A 25,066-nucleotide genomic window follows, 5' to 3' on the forward strand; every position below is an offset into this window, starting at 1 on the left:
CCCAATGCCCAGCACGCTGCTGGCTGGCGGCTGTTCGTGCTCAGAGCGCCCAGGCACCGTCACACAGTTTCCATGAAGCTGCCGCCTCCTCTCCAGCGTAAGCACGTGGGCTGGAGCGTGGTGATGGTGCCGTGACACGCAGGCTAGTGTCGGTGCTGGGGCAGATAAGATCTCCTGCACTGCAGCCGGGAGCTGAGCAGCCCTGCACAGCCCTCGCAGCCCAGCCTGCCGACTTGCTTGGAACCAGCCCACTGTTTTTCCACTGACGGGGGGTTATCGCTGCCCTGAGCCCGGGGCAATTGCCCATCAGTCAGGAGCACTGTCCCCGTGCCTCCAGCCTGCCCCTTCCTCCCTGCTGGAGCAGCATGGCGTGTGCATTACAGTGGAGGCTCTGCACCCAGAGTGCCCTGCTTCAGGCCGGAGCTGGGGGCCGGACCAAAGCACGAGGGGGCTATCAGACGGGCAGGAGGGCTCAGACACGGAATCTGGTTAGGGAGCGAGCTGTTAGCGGGTAATAAATGGGTAACTGACCCCATGCGCCCAAGGCCAGCTGGTCCCAGCTGGTCCAGGGGTCTTCACGCTGCCCTGCCTGGCACTGCACAGAGTGGCTGACCCCTGTGCCAAGCCAGCGTGGAGCACAGGAGCAAGGGGAGGCCACTCAAGGAGCATTTCCACCTGCTTTGCATGGGGGCCAGCAGGAGCCAATCAGCAGCCTGGCTCTCTGGGCCCTCCCTGGGCTTTCCTGCTTGAGCAAGGGGGCTGGACTGGTGAGGAGCCAAGGGGCTAAATGCCTGGAGGGTTATTTTATACCCGCACCAGGAAACCAAGGGGCTGTTTGAAACTTTTGGGTGTATGTGCAAATGCCTGTACATGAGTGGGTGTGTTCAGATGTCTGTACCTGTACTGGGGGGAGGGGTTCAGTCACACATGGGGGGGGAGTTTAGGTGTAGATACCTGTACAGGAAGAGGGGTTCAGGTGTGTGTACCTGTACAGGGGGGTGGGGGTGGGGTTCAGATGTGCATGCCTGTAGATGTGTGTGTGTTTAAACCCCGAGTCCAGTCCCGGGGAGGAATTCACCAGCTGGCTGGTGCCGACGGCTCCGGACCAGCCACTTTCTCAAGGCTGGCTCCAGAGGAAGGGTGTCTTGCCCCTGCACCCTTCCCCAGTACCCCCAGCCAGCATCAGCAGATATGGGTCTGGTCCCATTCACAGGGACACCTGCCCCATGGAAACAGGATGCTGTAAGCAGCTGCTCTCTGAGCAGAAACAGAAATGAGCACGCCAGCCTCCTCTCCAGCACTTGCGCACATCACAGGAAATGTGATCGGGTCGCCAGCTCCCGCCTGTCACACACCTCACACTCATGCTCAGCAATAAGCTACGCAGAAGTTTCTAGTACCAGAGGACAGCGGCACCTAGGAGAGAGACACAGGCTTGCTGCCAGGGGGGTTCTGAACAGCATAATCCAGCAGCTGGGAGAGCCTGCAGTGGTGGGCTCTGCACTGCGCAGGGGAGCCAGCAGCTGGGAGAGCCTGCAGTGAGTGGTGGGCTCTGCACTGCGCAGGGGAGCCAGCAGCTGGGAGAGCCTGCAGTGAGTGGTGGGCTCTGCACTGCGCAGGGGAGCCAGCAGCTGGGAGAGCCTGCAGTGAGTGGTGGGCTCTGCACTGCGCAGGGGAGCCAGCAGCTGGGAGAGCCTGCAGTGAGTGGTGGGCTCTGCACTGCGCAGGGGAGCCAGCAGCTGGGAGAGCCTGCAGTGAGTGGTGGGCTCTGCACTGCGCAGGGGAGCCAGCAGCTGGGAGAGCCTGCAGTGAGTGGTGGGCTCTGCACTGCGCAGGGGAGCCAGCAGCTGGGAGAGCCTGCAGTGAGTGGTGGGCTCTGCACTGTGCAGGGGAGCCAGCAGCTGGGAGAGCCTGCAGTGGTGGGCTCAGAGGAATCCTAGTGCCTCCCTGTGTGCAGGTGGATTTTGCCCAGCACTGGAGTGACTCCTGCCCTAGGCAGCCTGCCGTAGCAGGAGGGGCGCCACTGCAGACTCAGCACAGCATCTGCCAAGCTCTGAGGAGCCCCGTTGCGTCTTCGTTGAGATGAGAGTCAAGTAAGTGGGACAAGTTTTTCTGCTGGGGGAAGCGGGGGCTGTTGGGGGCTGGCGAGCTCTGGTCCAGGGGCCTGTTCTGAGCTGATGGGCTGCATGTAATGAAGACGGTGCTCTGAATACCCTGCCTCCCACCTGCTGTAAGATGCCCTAAGGAGGAAGGAAGGAAAGCGTGCAGCTGCAGGCTGGTCAGCCCTCATGCCAGGCCCCTTCCTCAGGGCAGCAAGGCCAACACGTGCCCTGCTCAGTTGCTGTAGCCGTGTTGGAACCCATTTGCCGGAGGTCCGGAGCTGTGCCAGAGGAAACGGGGGGAGCCGTGACTGTGCGATGGTACGCTGTGATAACGTGCTCGTCCCATTCAGCCCAGGCGCTCAAAGCCCTTTACAAACAGCGATGAACTAAGGCTCACAGCCCTCCCTGTAAGGTTGGGGTCATTTCACCCACCACTGAAATGCAGCCACCTCTGGGGTGTAGTGCAGCAGCCATCTAAAAACTTGCAGCACCACCACACGCCAGTTTGGCACTGGAGGTGAAGGGGGGGGGTGGCAGCAGGGGAAATCAATGTCCCGAGGGGCTAAATGGTGGTTCTGGTGCACAGGCAACAGGACAAAGTGGCCTGCCATGGCCAGCTGCCGCTGCTGGGAGTGGGGGACAGTTAGCTACACAGGGCCTAGACCCCCACAGTGGCAGTTGGTCACCAGCCCTCTCTTGTAAGAATTACTCTGGGATCTTCAATGACCACAGACAGGCAGGATCCTGGGGTGCTCTTGGGTGCCATGGAGATCTCGTGCCTGTGATCACTGCCCTGAGCCATTCCCTTGGGTCTCATTAGGAGGGGCGAATGCAGTGCTGGCCGTTTCATACGGCTCTCCCCACCAGCCAGCTGCCCTGACCTTGCAGCCTGCCTGCCTCAGTGGGGCTGTGGCATCCCTGACCCAGTTAATGCGGGAGGCCCTGTCCAGATACGTCAAACTCTTCCCTGGCATGACTCTGGGGCGATGCCCTACTGCCATAAGCCCCCAGTTCCCCTTTGTGTTGCAGCAGGAGCCTCTGGGCTCGGAGTGTTCCCAAGTCCACCCAGCCTGCGACATGCTGGGGCTGGTTAACCCCACTCAACAGTCCCAGTGCAGCACCTGGGCTGCAGGTTAAACCAAGAGCAACGACACAGAAAACCACCCAAACAAGGCTCCGCAGGCCCTGTTGGCCCCAGTGTCCGGAGGGCCCAGTAGACCTGTTGCCCAGAGGACATCTGGAGCCCAGGGCACAACACATAACAGCCAAATGGGGCCATTTTATAAACATCGCCGAGGCTAACGCACCAATGAGGGGGGGGTTGTATGGGCGGGTGTGTGTGAATAGCCAAGGTGAGCAGCCAGGCCCAGCAGGCCACCATCTGTCATGCCATGTAGACTTGGCTGCACAGAGCTCAGGGCATGGCCCACCCCAGGGCTGTCCTCAGGCATAGGCAACATACGCAGTCGCGTAGGGCACCTGCAAATTTGGGGCACCACTGAGTCTTAGTGACAGGTTTCAGAGTAACAGCCGTGTTAGTCTGTATTCGCAAAAAGAAAAGGAGTACTTGTGGCACCTTAGAGACTAACCAATTTATTTGAGCACTGAGTCTTAGTGTCCACCCTCCTGGCTTTCCTATCCCTGTTCCAACCCTTCCTGCAGGCTCCCACAGCAGGCTGCTGCAGCCTGGTGTCTTCCTTGGGAGGGGATCTAGTAGTTAAAAGTGAAAAAGCCTCCAGATGCCAGACCTATTAGCACACCACTGAAACTGTTAAAGAGCCATTCAAGGGGTAATGAAGCCATTTAACAGGCATTTGCCAACCCCCGGGTATATACTGTCAGTTTCTGAATTTACTGACAAAAACAGTTGTGCATGACTGTAATATTTACTCAGAACATGTCAGTCTACAGGACCTTAGTTTAAAATTTTCTTTAAAAATATTTCATTAGTGTGTTGGTGAAGATTATAAAATCACATCCCTAAAAAATCCTTGCATAGATTTTTAGATGCAGAATCATCTTTAGCCTTAAATGCTTGGATCTTCAGACATAAGAGTTTTTTAAATAAATCCTTCAAAGACCACCCTTATCTAAAATACATATTTTAATTACTATAGTAAAAAAAAATGCTTCCAAAGTCTTCCTGTCCTTTCTGTCTATCCCTTTTTCCCTTCACCCCCTTTCCTTTCCCCCTCCCCGCATTGAAGAGAGCCTTTAAAGGGACAACACCCCTTTCCTTCCAGATAGCTGGACAAAGAGTTTCCCTTTCTTTACTTCTATCTGATGAACCAGTTTTAAGAGAACCCTCCGGCAAAATCAGTACCTTTTAGTAAGATATAAAACCCTTTGTTATGCCTGAAATCTTTGGAAACTTTTTTTAAAAAGAACAGGAGTACTTGTTTCAGAGTAACAGCCGTGTTAGTCTGTATTCGCAAAAAGAAAAGGAGTCCTTGTGGCACCTTAGAGACTAACCAATTTATTTGAGCATGAGCTTTCGTGAGCTACAGCTCACTTCATCAGATGCATACCGTGGAAACTGCAGCAGACTTTATATATACACAGAGAATATGAAACAATACCTCCTCCCACCCCACTGTCCTGCTGGTACTTGTGGCACCTTCGAGACTAACAAATTTATTAGAGCATAAGCTTTTGTGGGCTACAGCCCACTTCATCAGATGGAACATATATATACACACACGTACAGATAAGTTGGAAGTTACCACGCAAACTCTGAGAGGCTAATTAGTTAAGATGAGCTATTATCAGCAGGAGAAAAAAAACTTTTGTGGTGATAATCAAGATGGCCCATTTAGACAATTGACAAGAAGGTGTGAGGATACTTAATTTAAGGAAATAGTTTCAATAAGTGTAATAACCCAGCCACTTCCAATCTCTATTCAAACCCAAGTTAGTGGTATCTAGTTTGCATATTATTTTAAGCTCAGCAGTTTCTCGTTGGAGTCTGTTTTTGAAGCTTTTCTGTTGCAAAATTACCACCCTTAGATCTTTTTAGTGCTTTTAATTAGGTACCTTCTGCATGTCCATTCTGCGTGAGGCAGAGGGTATGGGGGGGTCTCTGCGGGGAGCTGTGACTCTGTCACCGTGAGGCGGGCCGGGCATCTCGTTAGCCTTTGCTGTCTCATCCCTCCTCACCCCCCCCCCCCCCGGGCTGCGAGCTCAGGCTGCCGTCGGGCATAGGGGCACCCATTTAATAATACTGTGTAGGGCCCCATAAATCCTAAGGACGCCCCTCGCCCACCCCAGCAGGATGTGGCTTTGGGAGACAGTCGGCCATTTGAAAGCCTCACTGAGGGGCAGCAGGGTGCCCTGGGCAGCCCTCAGTGTGGGGTGGCAGCCCGGGATCCCCCAAGACCAGGGGTGGACAGGGAGCAGGGCAGGCAGCAGCCCACGAGCTCAAGCATTGAGCCGTCCCTTGGTTTTTCAGCTTTCTCTCCCTGCTGCAGAAGGTCAGAGCTGTTTGTTGAGGCCCCGCTGGTGCCCGGGAGTGATGGGAAGTTTGCCCAGCAGAACGAAGCAGCTTGTCATTCAGTCCAGCCCAGCTGCTGCCATGCAGACCACTGCCCCCGTGCAGACAGGTAGGACTCATGGCCCCTTTGCAGCCCTGAGCAGCAGTGAGACGTGGGCTCGGAGTTCCCAGCCTGTGCAGAACAGCCCCATCCTGCATCCGTCCACTGGGGCACTGCAGCCCCCCTTCTGCTCTATGCCTACCCTGCCATCGTGCCCAGCCTGCTGGCTCAGCACACAGCCCTAGGAATCAGCCTCTTCCGTTGCCGGTAGGACATGCGTGACTCAGGTTCCAGCCTGTGCAGCATCACTGTTCAAAGCCGCCAGAGACCCTGCCATGTCCTCCAGCAGCGAGGGGGGCAGGGGCCTGGCTGCCCAATGGTCAGACCCGGCTTCTCCAGCATGGAGGAGCAGGACAGGGCACCGAGCAGTTGTCTTTACCGTGGGGAAGGGCTGGCAAGATGCCAAGGCTGCAGGCCCCTGGGGCACCAGTGACCTTGTTTCTTCTGGCTGGTTTTGCACAAGGCTCCTCTTCCCTCCCTGTGCTGCTGCGCACTTACGGGGTGTCCTTTGCTAGGAGCCCAACAGTGTCCATCCGCCTGCTCTGGCCTGGCACTGAGGCACCCAGCACAGGCTCAGTCTGGGAGGAGTGAGGCTGGCAGGAAAGTCCGGCACCTCTCCCTGCACAGAACGAGGGTTGCATTTCACACGACTCCTGCCCCGTTTGCACTGGGGCCCTGTGTCTGAGCCAGGGAGTGCCCCGGGAGAGCTCGGCTGGCAGGAGCATGCAGAGCCTGTCAGCGAGGCCCACAGGCAGAGCGGGAGGAGAAAACAGGCTGGTTCTTGGCTTTCCCAGCGGGGTCTGAGAGCACCTGAGGCACTGGGGGGCTTGGCTTCAGCTGAGCCAACCTGCTCCAGTAATCCAGGCTGTGCTCCAAACAGGCAATTCTATTCCCCCTCTCTTCAGCACGGGTGAGGGCACGTCTGGAGTCTGCGTCCAGTTTTGGGGCCTCAGCTACAGAAAGGATGTGGACACATTGGAGAGAGTCCAGCGGAGGGCAACGAAAATGATCAGGGCGATGGGACACATGATTTACGAGGAGAGGCTGAGGGAACTGGGATGATTTAGTCTGCAGAAGAGAAGAATGAGGGGGGGACTTGATAGCAGCCTTCAACTACTTGAAGGGGGTTCCAAAGAGGTTGGATCTAGACTGTTCTCAGTGGTAGCAGATGAAAGAACAAGGAGTAATGGTCTCAAGTTGCAGTGGGGGAGGTCTAGGTTGGATATTAGGAAATGCTATTTCACTAGGAGGGTGGTGAAACACTGGAATGCGTTACCTAGGGAGGTGGTGGAATCTCCTTCCTTAGAAGTTTTTAAGGTCAGGCTTGACAAAGCCCTGGCTGGGATGGTTTAGTTGGGGTTAGTCCTGCTCTGAGCAGAGGGTTGCACTAGATGGCCTCCTGAGGTCCCTTCCAACCCTGATATTCTATGATTCTATGAACTCATGGGCATGAGCAAAACCCGAGTGACTCGTGGCTGGCTGGGCCTGGAACCAAGGCCTCTGGGGAAGTACTGTACAGTGCAGAGCAGACATCCCACCCTTCCCCCAGCACTGCTAGAAACCCTGACCCAGCACAGTGCCATCCAGTGGTCATCCATAGCCCCTGCAACTGGGCAAGTCCCACAGTGTCAAACGCAAGGGGCCGAGCATGAGGCTGACTCACCCCCACTGAGGTTGCATGGGTGCGGGGTATAAATCCGAGCAAGACCCCTGCAGTGGGGACTAGTGCTGTGCTGCTGGCCTCACGCACGCAAACCTCACGGCCAGGCTCCAAAAACGCGTGAAATTGGCTTAAAATCTTTCAATTTAAAAAAAAATCCTCATCGTTGGGTGGGGGGATGTCTTTGTCTGTAACTTTCTGAGGTGGGAGAGACCATGCTCTCTGGCTTGGGGGAGGGGGTGCACTCCAGCTTCAGGGCTGCACTCTCTGGCTTGCGGGGTTGCGCTCTCCGGCTTCTGGGGTCGCGCTCTGTGGCTTGCGGGGGGTTGCACTCTCCGGCTTTGGGGCCGTGCTTTCTGGATTTTGGGGCTGGCCACTGACTCTTTTTCCTGAAAGCCCCGATTCTCCAGCACCCCTGGCTCTGGGATCTGGGGCTCAAAAGAAAACACGACCTCCCACAAGAGTCAACACACCACAAAGGCCGTTCCTGCACATACCCCTTCTCTGGGCACCCGCTGAGAGCCACGGGCCTGCTCACCCCGGCACTGCTCTGCCCCTCTCGCCAGGCCACGGGCGTGCCCCGTGGGTGGGGAAGGGCAGTGCTGTGCTCTGAGGTGCTATGGTCTCTCGGCAGGACTGAACAGCTACGTGGCAGTTGCCTTGTGCTCTTTCCCCGCGGGTGGGGAGGTGGAGACCATCCTGAGACCAGGAGAGCAGCTGAACGTCCTCTCTGAGTAAGTCCCACATAGGAGCAGCCTGGCTGCCCAGGGCTAAGCCCCAAGTGCCACCCCAGGGGCCAGACAGGAGACTGAGGCCTCCCCGACACTGGGGTACTCACCAAGCTGTGCCTGAGCCCTCATTATACTGTGCCAGGCTGAAACAGGTTGGCACATAGGGGCTCTGCCCCCCCCAGAGATGCATGGCCTCTCAAAACATGGCCACAGCAGCCAGTGCTACAGCCTCTGGCTTCCCCAGGCTCTGGGGCACCCTAGGAGAGGCTCTTGTCATGTATTTCCCATGCCCTGCAATCCTGCCTGCAGGGACATGTGCTGGAGCCTGCCTCTGGCCTGGGTCTCACACGGGGCTCTGCTCTTTGTCAGGTGCCAGGACGCGGAGCCATCACAGGGGAGCAGCCTCTGCTGACCCATTTCTGGCTCCCGGCAAGCCTCGTGCCCCACGGGAACGGCGTCTGGCTGTGTGGGGAGCTGTGCCCTGCAGGCACGTTTCAAGCTCCCATGGAATCGAGCCCCAGTGCTTTGATTTCAGGAGCCCTCAGAAACTCAGGACACAGCAACAAAGAGGCCCTTGGTGAGCTCAGTGGGCTGAGATGGCTGGCTGTACGTTGGAGGGGGAGGGGGTCAACCAATGCAAGGAGCTACGGGGCTACCAGCACAGCCCAGCCAGGGGCCTTGGTTGGAGGCAAGTGGCCGTGGCATTCCTGGAAACGCTTCTCTCTTACAGGGATGGGGAATGGTGGAACGTGGTGTCGCTAGCCACCGGCAAGGAGTGTTCAGTCCCCAGCAGCCACGTGGCGAAGGTGTGGCACAGGTAGGAGCCCACGGGCCTGGCGTTATCAGTGCTGTTGTTTAGTGCCGTATCACAGCAGTGCGGGGCCAGGGCTCCTGGAGCTGGATGATGCAGAGACACAGGAAGGCACTCCCGCAAACACTCCCATGCAGGCAGGTGTGATGGGAAGGCACAGGAGAGTAACGTTACTGCTGGCTGTTTGCAGGCAGGGCGAGTCACCCCGCGGGGCTGTGCCAGACAGGCAGCGGGGCTGGAACATCTCTGCTCGGTGTCCTCATCCGGTATCCTCATTTTGAACCTCTGACCCTCACTCCGGTCCCTGTTTTTCATTAGTTGTCCCCCGTAATCAGTTGGTCCCTGGGTCCAGTGGTCCCTCCCGCTAGACTGGTGGAGGGGCCTTTAGCAGTGGGTGGGCTTGCGCTCACCCACTTCCTGGGTTTTCCATAAGACCTGGGGCTCTGCAGGCCGTAGGTACCCATGGGCTCAGTGCACTCAGGCAGTGCTGGGGCCCAGAGCCCCACCTAGGTGCCTCACAGATGCAGAGCTAGGGAGGAGGGGAGGCAGCCCCCATGCTCCAGGCCACCCCTCCCATCCCTGCAATGGGCTCAGGGCATGGGGGGCTGAGATGGGTCCCCGGAGCTGTCCCCAGAGTGAGGCTGGCGCATGCAGGGGCCACCCAGCGGCTGTCGGAGGGTCAGCTGGGATGTGGTGGAGGGGGTCGGGCTCCAGGTGAAGCACAGGCAGCCCTAGAGCTGAGCATGCGGCAAACTCTGCTACGCAGGTGGCAGGGAGCTGCACGTGCCCCCACAGGCTTCCTGATGCAGCTGAGACCCCCTGAGCGACACCTGCTGAGCCACAGCTTCCTCTCCCCTCCCCCCAGCTATTGTCTCCTGCTCCTTTGAACAGAGCTGGGGCTGAAATGCAGAACACGGGCCCCACAGGAGGCAAAACCAGCGTCAAGCCAGTTGGCCCTGCTCCCGGCCCCTTTGCAGCGATTCTCCAGAGCACGCTTTGGCGTTTGTACCATGGCGGTGGTGTTGCTGAAGCCTCAGCGTGGTGCCGGGGGCTGTGTGGTGCTGACAGGGGGCCGGGGCCGGCGCTCCAGGAAGACGCAGCCTGACGAGTTGGGTTCTTGGCTGGTCTGAACGCCGTAGTTAGCTTCCTGGAGACCATGTTACGCCCTGGCCACTGGGCCATTGAGTCCTGACCGCGTGTGGGCATGGAAGGCACCTTGGGGTTCCTGTGTAACAGTGCTGGCCTGGCCTGTCGGCCTTCCTACATTCCCCTTCCTGGCAGTGTTGCTTTTCGCTGCCGGTCTCCAAGCCCACGCGGTGTTGCTGTGTGCCATCAGCCAGTGCAGCCGGTCCAGCCGGGAGGCAGCTGCCTTGCGCTGCCGGGTGAAGTCATCCCACGGTGAGATTCCCCCCAGAGGAAGCCAAGGCCAAGTGTAACGAACAGCTTGGCCATGAGTCTGGGCCCGGGGAACATGTGGCTCGGATGGGAGCCAGGAATGGGACCACGCAGTCTACCCTGCAGTCCGTCCCCTGCCAAGGCAGGGCTGTCCTCATAGTGGGGGAGGGCTGAGCCCTGCCTGCCCTGGAGGGCAGCTCCGCAGTAGGGCGGGGCGCTGGGATGGCGTAGGAGTGGGGCTGCCTGCTGCCAACCCCCGGTGCTCAGCGTCCTGTCATTGCTGCCAGGTGGCTGTACGAGGGCGTTAGCCGGGAGAAAGCCGAGGAGCTGCTGCTTCTGCCGTGCAACCGCAGCGGTTCCTTTCTGATCCGAGAGAGCCAGACCAGGCAAGGTAAGTAACTCCACAGAGCTGCTGCCAAGAGCCCACCACCTGCCAGCCGGGCTGGAGCAGAGGGGCCAGGAACCACGGGGCTGGTTCCTCTTAGTGAGCAGGAGCCCTGCAGCGAGATGCCTGGGCACTGCCCCACCCACATGCCCACCCCGAGGCTGCCAGCCTCACATTTGGGCAGTGTTCCAGCCTCAGAGCTCACCCCACAGCGCCTCCTGCCATGCCCAGGCTGTCCCTGACGGGGGAAGGGCTCCAGGGTCACGGAGATTTCTGGGCTGTTGCCGTCAGCATGGCTCAGGACAGAGTCTAGCCTGGGCTGGTGCCTGTTTTTGGGCACACCCTGGCGCCTGAGCAGGGAATTGCTGCGCACCCCCAGCCCATCCTGGCCTCTCCCCAGAAGGCGCCTGGCCACTCTTGTGGGGAATGACAGAGACGGGGCAAAGGGCTCTCGGGGCCCAAGTGCATGAGAGCCGCAGCTACTGTCGGAATTGCTGCTAAAAGGCTGCTCGTTGATACACACAGCCGCCAAACTGGCCCCCCCACACCCCTGTGGGAGCACAGAGCCCGGGGGTGGGCCTTTGCTGCTCGCTGCTTGGGGCTGCATGCGAAAGGGAGGGCTGGTGTGAGGGGAAGTTCACCCGTTGCGGCAGCTGTTTGGTGGGGCACGGCTCTGCGAGGCAGCCGCGCACCTGTTTCCACTGAGGTCAGATCCCTGCTCTCAGGTGTGATGTTGGTGCCTTTCCAGGTCTGCGCTCCTGCAGCAGACTGGGGCTGAAATGGCCCCAGCATAACTTAGAGCGGCCCCAGGGCACAAACAAAGATTTCACTGACAATCCTGGGCCCCCTTAAAATGTTAGCTCCCCCTCGGAGCTCGTGGAGCAGGGCTGGGGCCCAGAACTGGACCTGTACCTTTCCCTAAAAGGCCTGCTAAGTCGATCATGGCGATCCAAGGCAGGGGCTGGCTTTCTGCCCGCACTGGCCACTATGCCAAAGCGCTAGGTCTGTGTAGTGACAGCCCAGCAGGGCAGAGCTGAGTCAGGCCCGGGCAGAGCAGCCCAGGACGGTTCGGTCCCAGCTGGCCCAAGGGAAGCGCTGGATGCTAAAGCACAAGCTCTTTAGAAGTGGAAGCCTGCCCCTGCACACATCAGCTGCTGCGTGTCGTACTCACAGCTCCTGCTGCCTTCCCCAGGGCCACTCACGGTAGGAAGATCCCTACCTCTGGCCAGAGGAGCAACGGTTTCAAGGGCTGAATTCAATGTGTTATTTACTGAGGCCTCCAGCCTCATCTGCGGTGCACATGACGGCAATGTGTAGTGCAGTGGCCTTATCTCCGATCACTCGCACCTGCAGCTTTAGCTCGCTGACAAGCCCAGCGGTTTCCTGAGTACACTGGGTTTGTGTCACACTTCCCTCCCCCCGCTCCCCACTGCCCCCAGGCAGAAAGCTTCCTGCAGCATTCAGTTACCAGCTTAGGAACTGAAAACCTTGCTGTGCATGCCGTGACAGGAAAGCGACCCCACCACCGGGCTGGCCAGTGTGCAAGTGTGCTTCCCGCAGGCAGGGCTCCCTGGGCTAAGCACACAGCCCAGGTCAGGCAGCCAGCTGGCTCTGGGCCCCAGGCTCAGGCACTCTGGAGCAGGTATTCCAAGGACAAGGGGATCTCACACTTTGCCTGATGTGGGGGCAAGAGGGAGGGGAGGCGTAAGGGCGGCAAAGCCTATCTAGGCCATCAGCCCCATGGCTGTCCAGCAACTGATCAGCTTGGCTTGTGGTGCAGAACATGGGCCAGTCAGACCCCAGCTTGTGAAAATCCCATTTTGCTGCTGTCAATTGGCTGATGTGCCCAATAAGTCTGTTCCCCGCACCAATCAGCATTCAGTGTTGAGCACAAACACAGGGCTCCACCCTAATCTGAATGGTCCTAACCCCCAGAGGCTGCTCGGGCTGGGGCCTGCTGCCATGGGGTTGGGTCCAGTGCAGTTGCAATGAAGCCGACGTGCTGGTGTGGCAGGAGGCCCCTGCCCCAACTCCAAGCCGTGTCCCCGGCCGTGGCAGTGTGCTGGAGCCAGGGCACTGGGTCATGACTGCTCCCCTTGCAGGCTGCTACTCCTTGTCGGTCAGGCACACCAACCACTCCTCCTGGGACTCTGTCAAACACTATCGCATCAACCGCCTGGAGAACAGCTGGCTCTACATCGCCCCACGCCTCACCTTCCCCAGCCTGCAGGCGCTGGTGGACTATTACTCCGGTAACAGCCCAGGTTCTAACGAGCCCCTGCCCCAGTGGGAAGCGGCCGTCAATGTGCGCAGCCCGGGGCCTGCAGGCCCCCACGGACGCTGTGGTGTGGGGAGAAAGGGAGATTCACCAAGGAGCTCAGGGTGCCAACCTTGCCCCAGGCCAGCCAGAGCGCAGGGCCTGGGGTGGCAGCCCCAGCTCCCCAATTGCTCCCCAGCCTGGGCTCTTAGCCCCATTTTATTGGAGTGGGGGGCAGGGGCGCCTTGAATCCAGGAATAGGCCCTTGTCTTTAGGGATGGTGCTGCTTGGAGCAGGCGTAAGTGCCCCGGGTTGGTAACACCCCCTCAGTACCTTCCCCCCTCCCAGTGGCAGTGCCACACCGTGGGCCCTACTGCTCATGCTCCAGGGAGGAGCATGCAGCCCAGAGCCAGACTTGGCCACATCTGACTGCGCTGCCCCCAATGTACTTGGAGGGCTGCATGCTCCTCCCTGGCTGCCCCAAGCCAGTCCCACTGTGCGCGTGACTTGCAGGGGTCACGGCTGCAGAGCTGTGTCTGAAAGCAGGCCCAGGGGTGCTGGGTGTGGTCTAGCAGCCCAGCGCCGCGTGGCAGAGTGCTCCAAGCCGCACAGCAACGAGCAGCCTGCGCTACTTGACGCCGAGCAGCAGCGCTCCCGGGCCGGCTCTGCTCATTTCCAGCTGCCCCGTGGTGTGAGCAGGGCGCCATCCTGCAGCCGGGCGGCCTGTCAGTGCAGCTGGCACCCCAGCAGAGGAGCGTGTGACTGGGGTGCACGCAGGGTGTGCATGCCCCGGGGGCAGGTGAATGGGACACTATTGCTGATGCTCCCTGTGTCTCTGCCCTAGAAATCGGGGATGGGTTGTGCTGCCTCCTCAAGGAGCCGTGCTTCACCCAAGGAGCCGTGCGAGCCCCAGCCCAGGACCTGGCGCCGCCTGTGGTCATCAAGAAATCGGCTCTCAACTGGCAGGAGCTCGACAGGTAGGAAGCTGCTGGCAGGAAAGGGTGCTGCCCCTCACTCGGGCGGGGGTTGGAACGGCTCCACGGCTCTTTGGATGGCAGGAGTGGAGACCTCCTTGTGCATTGGGGCGGGGGGGTGAGGGGGAGAGCCCTGTTGTGGGGGGAACTGCAATGCCCCCCTGCCCACTCCTGGCCCATCTGGGTGCAGGATCTAGGATGCACGGCTCCCCAGGGTCTGGGTGCTGAGCAGGGAGGGGGCCTCCAAGGACCCACCAGACACAAGGGGACACAGCAGCTCAGGCTGGGGCCTGTTTGCCTCTAGGCTGGTGCTTAGCCTTGGTGCCAGCAATGCGGCCACTGGCTAGAGCGGGGGGCAGGGCCAAGTCTGGCGGGTGCCAGGCTGCTGGTGAATAGTGTGACTGTCCTAAGCATCCCTCTCTTCTGCCTGTAGCTCGGCCCTGTTATCGGAGGCTCCGCCCACAGAGGGGGAGTCCCCAGTCAGCCTGGGCCTGCGGGAAGCCATCAGCTCCTACCTCTTTCTGACGGAAGAGCTGCCCCCGGAGAAGGGCAGTCTGTGGAAGAGCACCTGAGGGTGCCGTACCCAGGACATGGCGCCAGGGTCTGCGGGGCTGCAGTCTCAGCCACCCAAGCTGCTTCCCCTGCCCCTGGACTTTCACCCCACACGCACCATATAAATTATTTCCCTGCTGCAAAGTAATTTATTGCAGCAGCGCTGCTCTGAGCTGTCCCCCCGGCTGGCCTTGTCTCATGCTTCCACCCAGCTGGGTGGCTGGTTGGGTGGGGAGGTCCTGGTGCTTTGGGTCTGACTCGGGCCCAGCTGGGCCTGGATCCACTGCTCGCCACAAGGAACCTAGCACCTGCTGCTCAGGGTCACTCTCTCACCTCCAGTGCTGGAGGCTTTGGCCCAGTAAGCTGCTGCCTGGAAATCCCAGCCCGCAGGCAGCCTCTGAGGGCACCTTACTGGGCCCAGCACCCTGGGTCCAGTGGCCAGATGGAAAGGACTTGCTCGGAAGAGGAGTTTTTGGTGAATTATAATGCACAGAGGCCCTGTTATGTGCTGTGTGTAAGAGAGTTCGATGCCAGTGAAGGTGACGGACTGGCCCTGCCTAACACTGAATATAACAGACAGCGATGGGCCAGAATCAGCCTGCTCCACTCAGTCCTGACCTGCATGGTCCATCCACAGCTCTGCCGACTCTGGATTCACGGGCCCTCCGAGCATCAGCAAAGGCTAGGGTTTGCACAGAGAGCTGGGGCCTTCGCCAACTGCACGCTCCCGTGTGTCTGATGTCAGCCTGTCGTCTTGCGTCTGCAGCAGCGAAAGACACGTCTCTCTCCACACCTGGTGCAGAGACAAGCTCCCCTAAGCCCTAAAGCCAGGCCCTGCAGCCCTGGAAGACGCTGGCCCGGCCCAAACAGTTCAGAAACTAAAGGTGCCATGAGCCGGAGGCCAGGAAATGGCCCCCAACTACTGGGCTGTCTCTGTCAACTGAAATAAAATGCAAATATTGAATAACTGAGCTGTGTCGTGTGGCAATGGCACCCGCACACCCCACCCCCACCCCATGGCAGGTAATGGCCTCAGGGCAGGACATTCACGCAGTTTAGCTCATGAAATGTATCCAATACGCTGTGTAGAGGCTGCATTTCCTGATTTCATGCAAAATCAGCATGTGAAAAACTGGCTGAGGTTTGGGCTAGGGGCTGCGCAAAGCGCTCGCTCCTGGATCCTGGCAAGGGCGAGCCCAAGGCCTTCGCCTTATGGTTGTCGGGGAGTTGCTCTCTCTTCCACAGAGCCCTCAGACTCCTGGGCTTTTCCTACCGGGCTGGGACAAAAGAAAAATCCGACAGAGTTTTGACATTAACCATTAGAGTCAAGAATTGAGGTAAACCCATATCAGGCAGGTCACAAGTGCTCCCTTAAGCCAGGTATGCCTCCAGCTTTCTGGTCCCGCTCTTAGTGAGGCTCGGTGCAGCCTGGTCCCTGCTGACCTCAGCCAGTGCTGCCGTTTCCCATACTGGGGATTACGGAGCTCTCTTCGAGCTGGACGCTGAGCCAGGTCACGTTCTTGGGGGCAATTAGGGCTGCCAACCATCCTGGCTTGGCCGGGCATCTCCCAGAATCACTCTCCTAGTGGCTACTGCAACCAATCCGTGAGATTTTAATAGGCCGCTAAAAGTCCAGCCAGCAGTGCAGTGGGGCTAAGGCAGGCTCCCTGCCTACCCCGGCTCCACACAGTTCCCAGAAGTGGCTGGCACGTCTGGCTTCTAGGCGCAGGGGTGGCCAGGGGTTCTCCACACACAGCCGGACAGGCTGGCCGCATCTGGGAGCCACTCAAAGTAAGCACCACCTGGCCAGAGCCCGCACTCCTCAAACCCTCCCGCACCCCAGGGGTGGGCCCCCTCCTGCACCCAAACTCCCTCCCAGAGCTCACACCTGGCACCCCCTCCTGCACCCCAACCCCCAGGCTTAGCTTGGAGCCCACCCCCACACTCTGAACCCCCCGACCCCCTGCCCCAGCCTGGTGAAAGTGAGTGAGGGTGGGAGCGAGCCAGTGATGGTGGGAGGGAAGATGGCGTGAGTGGGGGCGGGGCCTCAGAGAAGGGGCGGGGCAGAGGTAAGGCAGGGCAAGGGTGTTTGGGTTTGAGCAATTAGACACTTGGCAACCCTAGGTGAAATTCAGACCAGTCAGAGCGTGTGTTCACAGTATGGGCCCATGGGGCCCTGGCTAATTGGGCTGCCTCCCCAAAGGCAGGAACTCTGGACCCGCCCTGCCCTTCCTCTTCCCTCTGATACCCCCACCCCCTGGCAAAGCCAGAGGCAGGAGAGCACTGAGCATATTGCCCCTGTGTGGAACCCGCTCCCCCAGCACATCTCCTTCCTGCACGGAGTTGCCCCCCAACCCCTCTCCTGCACCCTCCCTCCTCCCCAATCCCCCTGTCTCCCTCCCACATGGAGCTGCCTCCCCCCAGCCTCTGTCTTTGTCCCTCCCTCCCGTGTGGAGATGACCCCCCCCACAACCCCTCTCCTGCTCCTTCCCTCCTCCCCAATCCCCCTGTCTTCCTCCCACATGGAGCTGCCCCCCCCCCCCAGCCTCTGTCTTTGTCCCTCCCTCCCGTGTGGAGATGACCCCCCCCCCCACAACCCCTCTCCTGCTCCCTCCCTCCCTCCCAGGCCGAGTTGTGCCCCCCCCCCGCATGGCGCAGCTTCCCACCCTTCCCCATGGAGCTGACCCCCGCCCCTTTCTGGCCCCTTCCCTTCCCTCCCCTGGGGAGATGACCCCCCACACACAACCATGACCCCCTCCTGGAATTGACACCTCCTCATCTATTGTTGGGAGTGGACTACATCCACCCTGATCGAACTGGCCCTGTCAACACTGGTTCTCCACTTGTGAGGTAACTCTCTTCTCTTCATCTGTCAGTATATTTGTGTCTGCATCTGTAACTTTCACTCCATGCAGCTGAAGAAGTGAGGTTTTTACCCATTAAAACTAATGCTCAAATAAATCTGTTAGTCTTTAAGTGCCACCGGACTCCTTGTTATATTTGACTTAGGTACCTGGATGGAGACCTGAGGCTGGATCACTTTAAGGGAACTGTGTTGTTGGCTTCTGGGTAACCAGGGAAATATCAGAGAAGCTGTTTTATGCTGGTTTGGTAAATCTAAGTATTGGAATATCCACCAGCTAACAAAAACCCCATTTGTTTGATAAGAGCTATTTTCCATGAAACCACGTTGACTAACATTAATAATGCTGCCATCCATTAATTCTTTATGATTGCATCCCACATCTGCCTTTTCATGTTGCTCACCAATCCTCTGGTCTCGTAACTCTTTTTAGTGAGATTATATGGTTTTGCAAGTAGCTCTGATAGGCTCCTTCAGAACTCTCAGATGTAACCATCAGGGCGTGATGATTTCAGGTTTTTTTAAATTACCACTTTATTCCAGCATATTACTTCACCTCAGCTTCTGCTACTGCTTCATGCTTATTACGAGAAAAAGCAGCCCTGGGGAAAGCATCTTGCGAACATCCTCTGTGGTGAAGACTGATGCAAATATTTCATTTCTCAGAAACACCCTTCTCTTTCTTAATTGCACTTTTAAACTTAGATATCCCAGACACCCACCTATTCTTTTGTAGGAGTTCTTCTTTTGATACACGTGAATTTTTCACTGTTTGCTTTTCAAAAATCCATCTTAGTCTTCTTATCTCACTCTGACCTATCGCCTGCTGTAATTTGTGCTTCTGCTTATTGGCTTCACAAGGGTCAGATTTCCAGTTTTTGAAGGATTTCTGTTTGGCTTCAAGAGGTGATTTAAGCCATTCTGCCTAAATGGCAAGATTCCTCCTGGCATTGATATTGCCAACCCCTGCTGCTTACGGTATAACAGGTAGTCCAAAATAAGGGGAATTGATGCTAGCTGCGGTTCGGTTCCCCTTTGCCGAGACCAGATGGAAAAATGCTTCCACTTTGCCAGGTACGTGGCATGAGTGGAGGGTTTCCTACTTCCCGGCAGGACCTCCCTCACTGGATCTGAACCCTGAAGCTCAAGAGGGTTCAGCCACTGAATTTCCACACCATGAGGTGGAGGGACTCCAGGCTGGGGTGTTGCAGACGGCTGTGGTCCTGTGTGATGAGGGTCGGGCACACAGGAAGCGCCACTGCTCTGTCCACGGAGAGGTTCAACATCACGGTGAACCAGTGCTGCCGGGGCCATGCTGGCACTATGAGGATCAAGGAAGCCCCATCCCAGCGAGTCTTAAGGAGGACTCGGTGTATGAGAGGGAAGGGCAGAATCGCATACAGCAGGCAACCCAGCTATGAAAGGTGAAAGGCTGTGGTTCAGGAAAGAGCACTTCCTGTAGCTCTGCCTCGCAAACAGGTCTATGTGGGGAGAGCCCCACCTCTGGAAAAGCAAGACCGTGATGTCTGGCCTGAGGGACCATTCGTGACCGTGAAATGAGCAGCTGAGGTGGTCAGCTAGCTCATGTTGCGCTCCCGGAAGGTGCGACGCCTCTAGGTGTATCGAGTGGGTGATGCAAAAATCCCAAGTTTGAGGGCTTCCTGGCACAGGGAAGAGGAGCGAGCACCATCCCGTTTATATAGAACATCGCTGCAGTATTGTCCGTCAGCACCGATACGCATGTGGCCTGCAGGTGGGCCTGGAAAGCTTGGCCTGCCAGACAAACCCTCAGCTCCCTTACGTTGCTATGCAGTGATAGTTCTGCGTGGGACCATAGGCCCTGGGTTCTGATATTGCCCAGGTGCGCCCTCCCAACCAAGCATCAAGGCGTCCATGACCAGCGATAGCGTAGGATGCAGGTTGGCAAAGGGTACTCTTGCACAAATCACTTGTGGCAGCAGCCACCAGCGGAAAGACTCGAGACTGCGAGGTAGGAGGGTAACTATCACTGCCTGGCTTGTGCACCCGCTTGAACCACACCTGGAGGGGCCGAAGCTGTAACCTGGCGTGCTGGATCACGTATTTGCAGGCTGCCATATGCCCCAATAGTTCCATGCAATTTCTGGCCATCATTGTGGGAAACTGGCGAAGGTTTTCAATAATGTCCGTGAGTGCTTGGAAGCATGGCTTGGGCAGGAATGCCCTGGCTTGCGTGGAGTCCAAGAGAGCCCCTATGAATTCTATTCTCTGTGTCGGGACCCGTGTGGATTTGGGCACATTCAATATGCGTCCCAGACTGTGGAACGTGGTCCTGGCCAGGAACACATGCTTTGCAGCCTGTACTTGGGACTCGGCCTTGATGAGACAGTTGTCTAGGTACAGGAACGCTTGCACCTAACGTTTGCAGAGGAAGGCTGCCAAGACTGCCATACATTTGGTGAACACCCAGGGGGGCTGCCTGTAGTAGTAGGATTTTATCTTTGTATGACTTAGAATGAAGGATAATAATGTAGCATGCATTAAATGTATTGATGTCTGATATGATTTGATTGTATTCTGCCGGCCACCCTGACTGGAGAGCAGGAAGGAAAGACCCTGGGTCACTGGAAAAAACACATCAGCCAGGCTGCCTGTTTCTGAACTGATGTTAAGGCAGGAATAGAGCAGAACAGTCCTTATTGCTGATTATGGTCACCTTTTGTTTTAGGATAAGTTTTCATGATAGTATTCACTATAAGGTCTTGTTTCTTATCTGCCTTGCAAATAAAGTTGTGCAAGATTCTTTTGTAAATCCTTTAGTAACCATATAACCCTTTCTAAAATGTAATCCTGTCTGAAATTCTCTGTAAACTTGTTTGGTGTGAGTAAAGGATGTGTGCATGGTTAAGGAGGAGTGTGAAAGACATCACAAATGTCCAGATGGTCAAGAAGAAGTGAGAGTCTTGGAGAGACAGCAGGAAACAATCAGAAAACATCAATTGTATCTGATGCTAAACGAGTTTGCAGCATTGACAACCTCAGAGGTGAGGCAAACACCCCTGAAGGCAAGACAACAAATAAGAGATAACAGTGGAAAACCCCAAGATTAACACCACTTAAGGATTAAAGATTACAGAATGATATTGCAAAATCCATAGACTAAAGTGGGAATTTACAAGTATAAAGCTGGGGTGTTTTGCCACAGAACTCTGGGTTTTAGTCCTGCAAAGCCTCAGAGCATTGGATCGGGACCAAGAGAGCCCAGCTCCTCACTCATGCTCAATCTAACTGGCCATTAGATTGACTCGAGCTACGACAGACTGGTAACTATAAGACCATCTGCAGGACTCTGTGTGTGTGTGATTGAATGCATATGCTAACTGTTGTATTTTCAATAAACATAGCGTATTGCCTTTTCCCTGAAAAAGATCCCATGTGTTTCTTATAAGTGTAACATTTTTGGTGGAGAATTGCGAAAGGGGGAAGACATGCACTGTGATTGTTGAAAATGCTTTTAAATATTGCTAAAAGGTATACCATATGTATAAAGTGATTGATCATTCAGGTGTGCACACCCCCGGCCATAGAAGTGCTGGGCAATAGGGGGAGGGTTGGAGTCCTCGCTCCAATCCGTCTGTTGGGGAAAAACTGCATAGGTGAATATACCCTTGGTCATAGCAGGATCAAGCCCAAAGGTGGGGGGCTTAGCGTTTCCCCCTCCTGCTCTGTCAGGCAGAGTTATTTTTAGTGGGTATAAACTTTTGTGTTGTGTAAGTCCCAACATGCACGTGGGCATGGAAGAGTTATAAAGGTAAAAGAGATTAATAAAGTAATATGATTAGTAAAGTAATTAATAAAGTAGTATTTTCTATGTGAGACCCAACTCTGAAGGACATAGGAGTGTAGGCAAATAGTGGTAGCACCCGTGTAAGAAACGTTGAAAAGGAAGCAATCCAAAGACGATACTTTGTTCAAGAGATTACTCCTTTAAAACAGATCTTGCTCTGTTAAACCAAACTCTGAAGGATATATGAGTTTGGGCAGTGTAGTATTTTTTGTGAGTGATACTGTGGTGATTTCACAATTTTGAAAGAAATGTTTAAGGAAAGGGACCAGGAGGGGTGGCAGCTAGTTGAGGAGCCCACCCTCCTTGCTAAATTGGTAGTGGAACAAAGCCTGTGTCCATGAAAAGGGACGGTTCAGTGAGGAAAGCAGGATCAGGCCCAGACAAGCAGGCAGGCAACAGATTAAAAAAAATTGGAAAACAGGTTGGAAGCCCTGAGGGCATAGTGGCAAGAGTAAGAAAAAAAGTAAGTACACGCATGGGAATTTCAGATCCCTGGGACAATACTTGCAATAGTGAAATCTGAGCTAATGAAGGTATCATTTTGGGAGATATGCCAGTTATTTAAGGAAAGAGAGTGAGAAGTTAACTCTGCAGAGACTGAAGGGAATTAAGCAGTTGAACATTGTGAAACTGTTAAAAAGGAAAAGTGTTATAGGAAAACAATTCTTAGTTTCATTGCAGCCATTCTGAAGGAAAAATGGGCCCTTTTCCAAAGGAATGTCTGTAAATAATCCAGGCAGAGAGACAATCTGATTGAAATAATTTGACTATGGACAATTTAGTTAAATTTGCTAAAAGAACATAAGGGGTTTCTGTTGGAACTTAACTGCCCCAAATGTATAAAGGGAATTTAATCTATGTACAGCTATGTAAACATAGAGCAGTGTAAGGGATGTTGTGGAAAAAAGAATATGTGTATGTGTATGTATATAGATATGTATCAGAGTAACAGCCGTGTTAGTCTGTCTTTGCAAAAAGAAAAGGAGGACTTGTGGCACCTTAGAGACTAACCAATTTATTTGAGCATAAGCTTTCGTGAGCTACAGCTCACTTCATCAGATGCATACTGTGCAAAATACGGAAGATGTTTTTATACACACAAACCATGAAAAAATGGGTGTTTATCACTACAAAAGGTTTTCTCTCCCCCCACCCCACTCTCCTGCTGGTAATAGCTTATGTAAAGTGATCACTCTCCTTACAATGTGTATGATAATCAAGGTGGGCCATTTCCAGCACAAATCCAGGTTTTCTCCCCACCCTCCCCAACAAACCCACTATCTTGTTGGTAATAGCTCATCTAAAGTGATCACTCTCCTTACAATGACAGGTTTCAGAGTAACAGCCGTGTTAGTCTGTATTCTATGCATCTGATGAAGTGAGCTGTAGCTCACGAAAGCTTATTCTCAAATAAATTGGTTAGTCTCTAAGGTGCCACAAGTACTCCTTTTCTTTTTTCTCCTTACAATGTGTGTGATAATCAAGGTGGGCCATTTCCAGCACAAATCCAGGGTTTAACAAGAACGTCTGAGGAATGGGGGGGAGGGGGTAGGAAAAAACAAGGGGAAATAGGTTACCTTGCATAATGACTTAGCCACTCCCAGTCTCTATTCAAGCCTAAGTTAATTGTATCCAATTTACATGAATATATATGTTTCTATCTCTGTGTGTAAACATATTGTGTAAATATGTGAGGTTCTAAGGACCTAAACCAACACACCTGGTTTGTAAAAACTCTTGTTTTATAGGTTTAAGATAAATTGCTTTTGGTTTTAATAATGCCACTAAAAATCCATTTGAATCTTTAATTCAAAGTTGCAGAACTGACAGACCTTTTTGCCAAACACAGGTAATTAGTGTTGTTGGCTTTGGAGTTTAGCATTTAACTGTGAAGGGGTACCCTGATGCTTTACAAAGTTTAATATGTTTTTAAATAAAGACCAAAGTCTCATCATATGGGACCCGTTCCAAACCCCTAATCATTTTAGTTGCCCTTCTCTGAACCTTTTCTAATGCCAGTATATCTTTTTTGCGATGAGACCACATCTGCATGCAGTAATCAAGATGTGGGGGTACCATGGATTTATAAAAAGGCAATAAGATATTCTCCGTCTTATTCTCTATCCCTTTTTTAATGATTCCTAACATCCTGTTTGCTTTTTTGACTGCCACTGCACACTGCATGGATGTCTTCAGAGAACTATCCCTGATGACTCCAAGATCTCTTTCCTGATTAGTTGTAGCTAAATTAGCCCCCATCATATTGTATGTATAGTTGGGGTTATTTTTTCCAATGTGCATTACTTTACATTTATCCACATTAAATTTCATTTGCCATTTTGTTGCCCAATCACTTAGTTTTGTGAGATCTTTTTGAACTTCTTCACAGTCTGCTTTGGTCTTAACTATCTTGAGCAGTTTATTATCGTTTGCAAACTTTGCCACCGCCCTGTTTACCCCTTTCTCCAGATCACTTATGAATAAGTTGAATAGGATTGGTCCTGGGACTGACCCTTGGGGAACACCCCAGTACCCCTCTCCATTCTGAAAATTTACCATTTATTCCTACCCTTTGTTCTGTCTTTTAACCAGTTCTCAATCCATGAAAGGATCTTTCCTCTGATCCCATGACAACTTAATTTACATAAGAGCCTTTGGTGAGGGACCTTCTCAAAGGCTTTCTGGAAATCTAAGTATACTATGTCCACTGGATCCCCCTTGTCCATATGTTTGTTGACCCCTTCAAAGAACTCTAATAGATTAGTAAGACATGATTTCCCTTTACAGAAACCATGTTGAGTTTTGTCCAGCAATTTATGTTCTTCTATGTGTTTGACAATTTTATTCTTTACTATTGTTTCAACTCATTTGCCCAGTACTGACGTTAGACTTACTGGTCTGTAATTGCCGGGATCACCTCTAGAGAGCCCTTCTTAAATATTGGTGTTACATTAGCTATCTTCCAGTCATTGGGTACAGAAGCTGATTTAAAGGACAGGTTACAAACCATAGTTAATAGTTCCGCAATCTCACATTTGAGTTCTTTCAGAACTCTTGGGTGAATGCCATCTGGTCCCCATGACTTGTTACTCAATTAATTCCAAAACCTCCTCTAGTGACACTTCAGTCTGTGACAATTCCTCAGATCTGTCACCTGCAAAAGATAGCTCAGGTTTGGGAATCTCCCTAACATCCTCAGCCGTGAAGACTGAAGCAAAGAATTCATTTAGTTTCTCTACAATGACTTTATCGTCTTTAAGTGCTCCTTTTGTACCTCAATCGCCTGGGGCCCCACTGGTTGTTTAGCAGGCTTCCTGCTTCTGATGTACTTAAACATTTTGTTATTACCTTTTGACTTTTTGGCTAGCTGTTCTTCAAACTCTTTTTTGGCTTTTCTTAGTACATTTTTATAACAAAATACCTTTAACAAATGTGATGCTAATGTTAATATTAAACATTGTGATAAGTTTAATGTTAATGAGTTAATGTTACCCCTATAACAATGTATAGTGTGCATGATTTCTCGGGGGGGGGGGGAGGGGAGAGGAAGCACTGTAGTAATAATGCTTCTCAGCTATCACCTGTGAATAAACTGAAAGCTTAAAACAGCAAAGAAACTATTAAAACCTGGCCTGCCTATGGAACAAAAACACAGGAAAGTAGGGAGGTAATATTCGATTTTGCCTGCAATCAGCAAGGATATTTGTAAAAGAAAGGGATATTTTAAGCAATAATCTGCCACCCCAAAAGGGGTAGAAAAATGTTCATTTTGTCTTTCAGAATTTCAGGAAAATCTGGTACCAGCTGAAGAGCAACCCAGAATGCCATGAATCTACTGTCACAACAGAAATTATACTGCATGAGGCAGAAAAGGATTAATAAGCATTTAAACTGCATTTACAGATGCAAATGGTCAGAGG

General features: G+C 54.1%; 1 protein-coding gene across 3 annotated transcripts; it reads left to right on the top strand.

Moving 5' to 3' along the window:
• Window positions 1–1,385: 1,385 nt before the first annotated feature.
• Window positions 1,386–15,415, top strand: SLA2 (Src like adaptor 2). 3 transcript variants are annotated; one of them, XM_077831891.1, is made up of 9 exons: window positions 1,386–1,862; window positions 1,958–2,093; window positions 5,551–5,701; window positions 7,987–8,086; window positions 8,814–8,900; window positions 10,577–10,680; window positions 12,777–12,926; window positions 13,776–13,908; window positions 14,339–15,415. In XM_077831891.1, exons 3-9 carry the CDS (start codon window positions 5,614–5,616, stop codon window positions 14,475–14,477), a joined length of 801 nt encoding a protein of 266 aa, XP_077688017.1. In that variant the 5' UTR covers window positions 1,386–1,862; window positions 1,958–2,093; window positions 5,551–5,613; the 3' UTR covers window positions 14,478–15,415. The 3 variants fall into 3 exon arrangements, with proteins under 3 accessions (XP_077688017.1, XP_077688018.1, XP_077688019.1); XM_077831892.1 differs by having other exon boundaries at window positions 1,386–1,538; XM_077831893.1 differs by lacking the exon at window positions 1,386–1,862 and having other exon boundaries at window positions 2,077–2,093; window positions 5,570–5,701.
• Window positions 15,416–25,066: the final 9,651 nt, after the last annotated feature.

This window comes from Eretmochelys imbricata, chromosome 13 (assembly GCF_965152235.1).
Source record: "Eretmochelys imbricata isolate rEreImb1 chromosome 13, rEreImb1.hap1, whole genome shotgun sequence".
Classification (NCBI taxonomy): domain Eukaryota; kingdom Metazoa; phylum Chordata; order Testudines; family Cheloniidae; genus Eretmochelys; species Eretmochelys imbricata.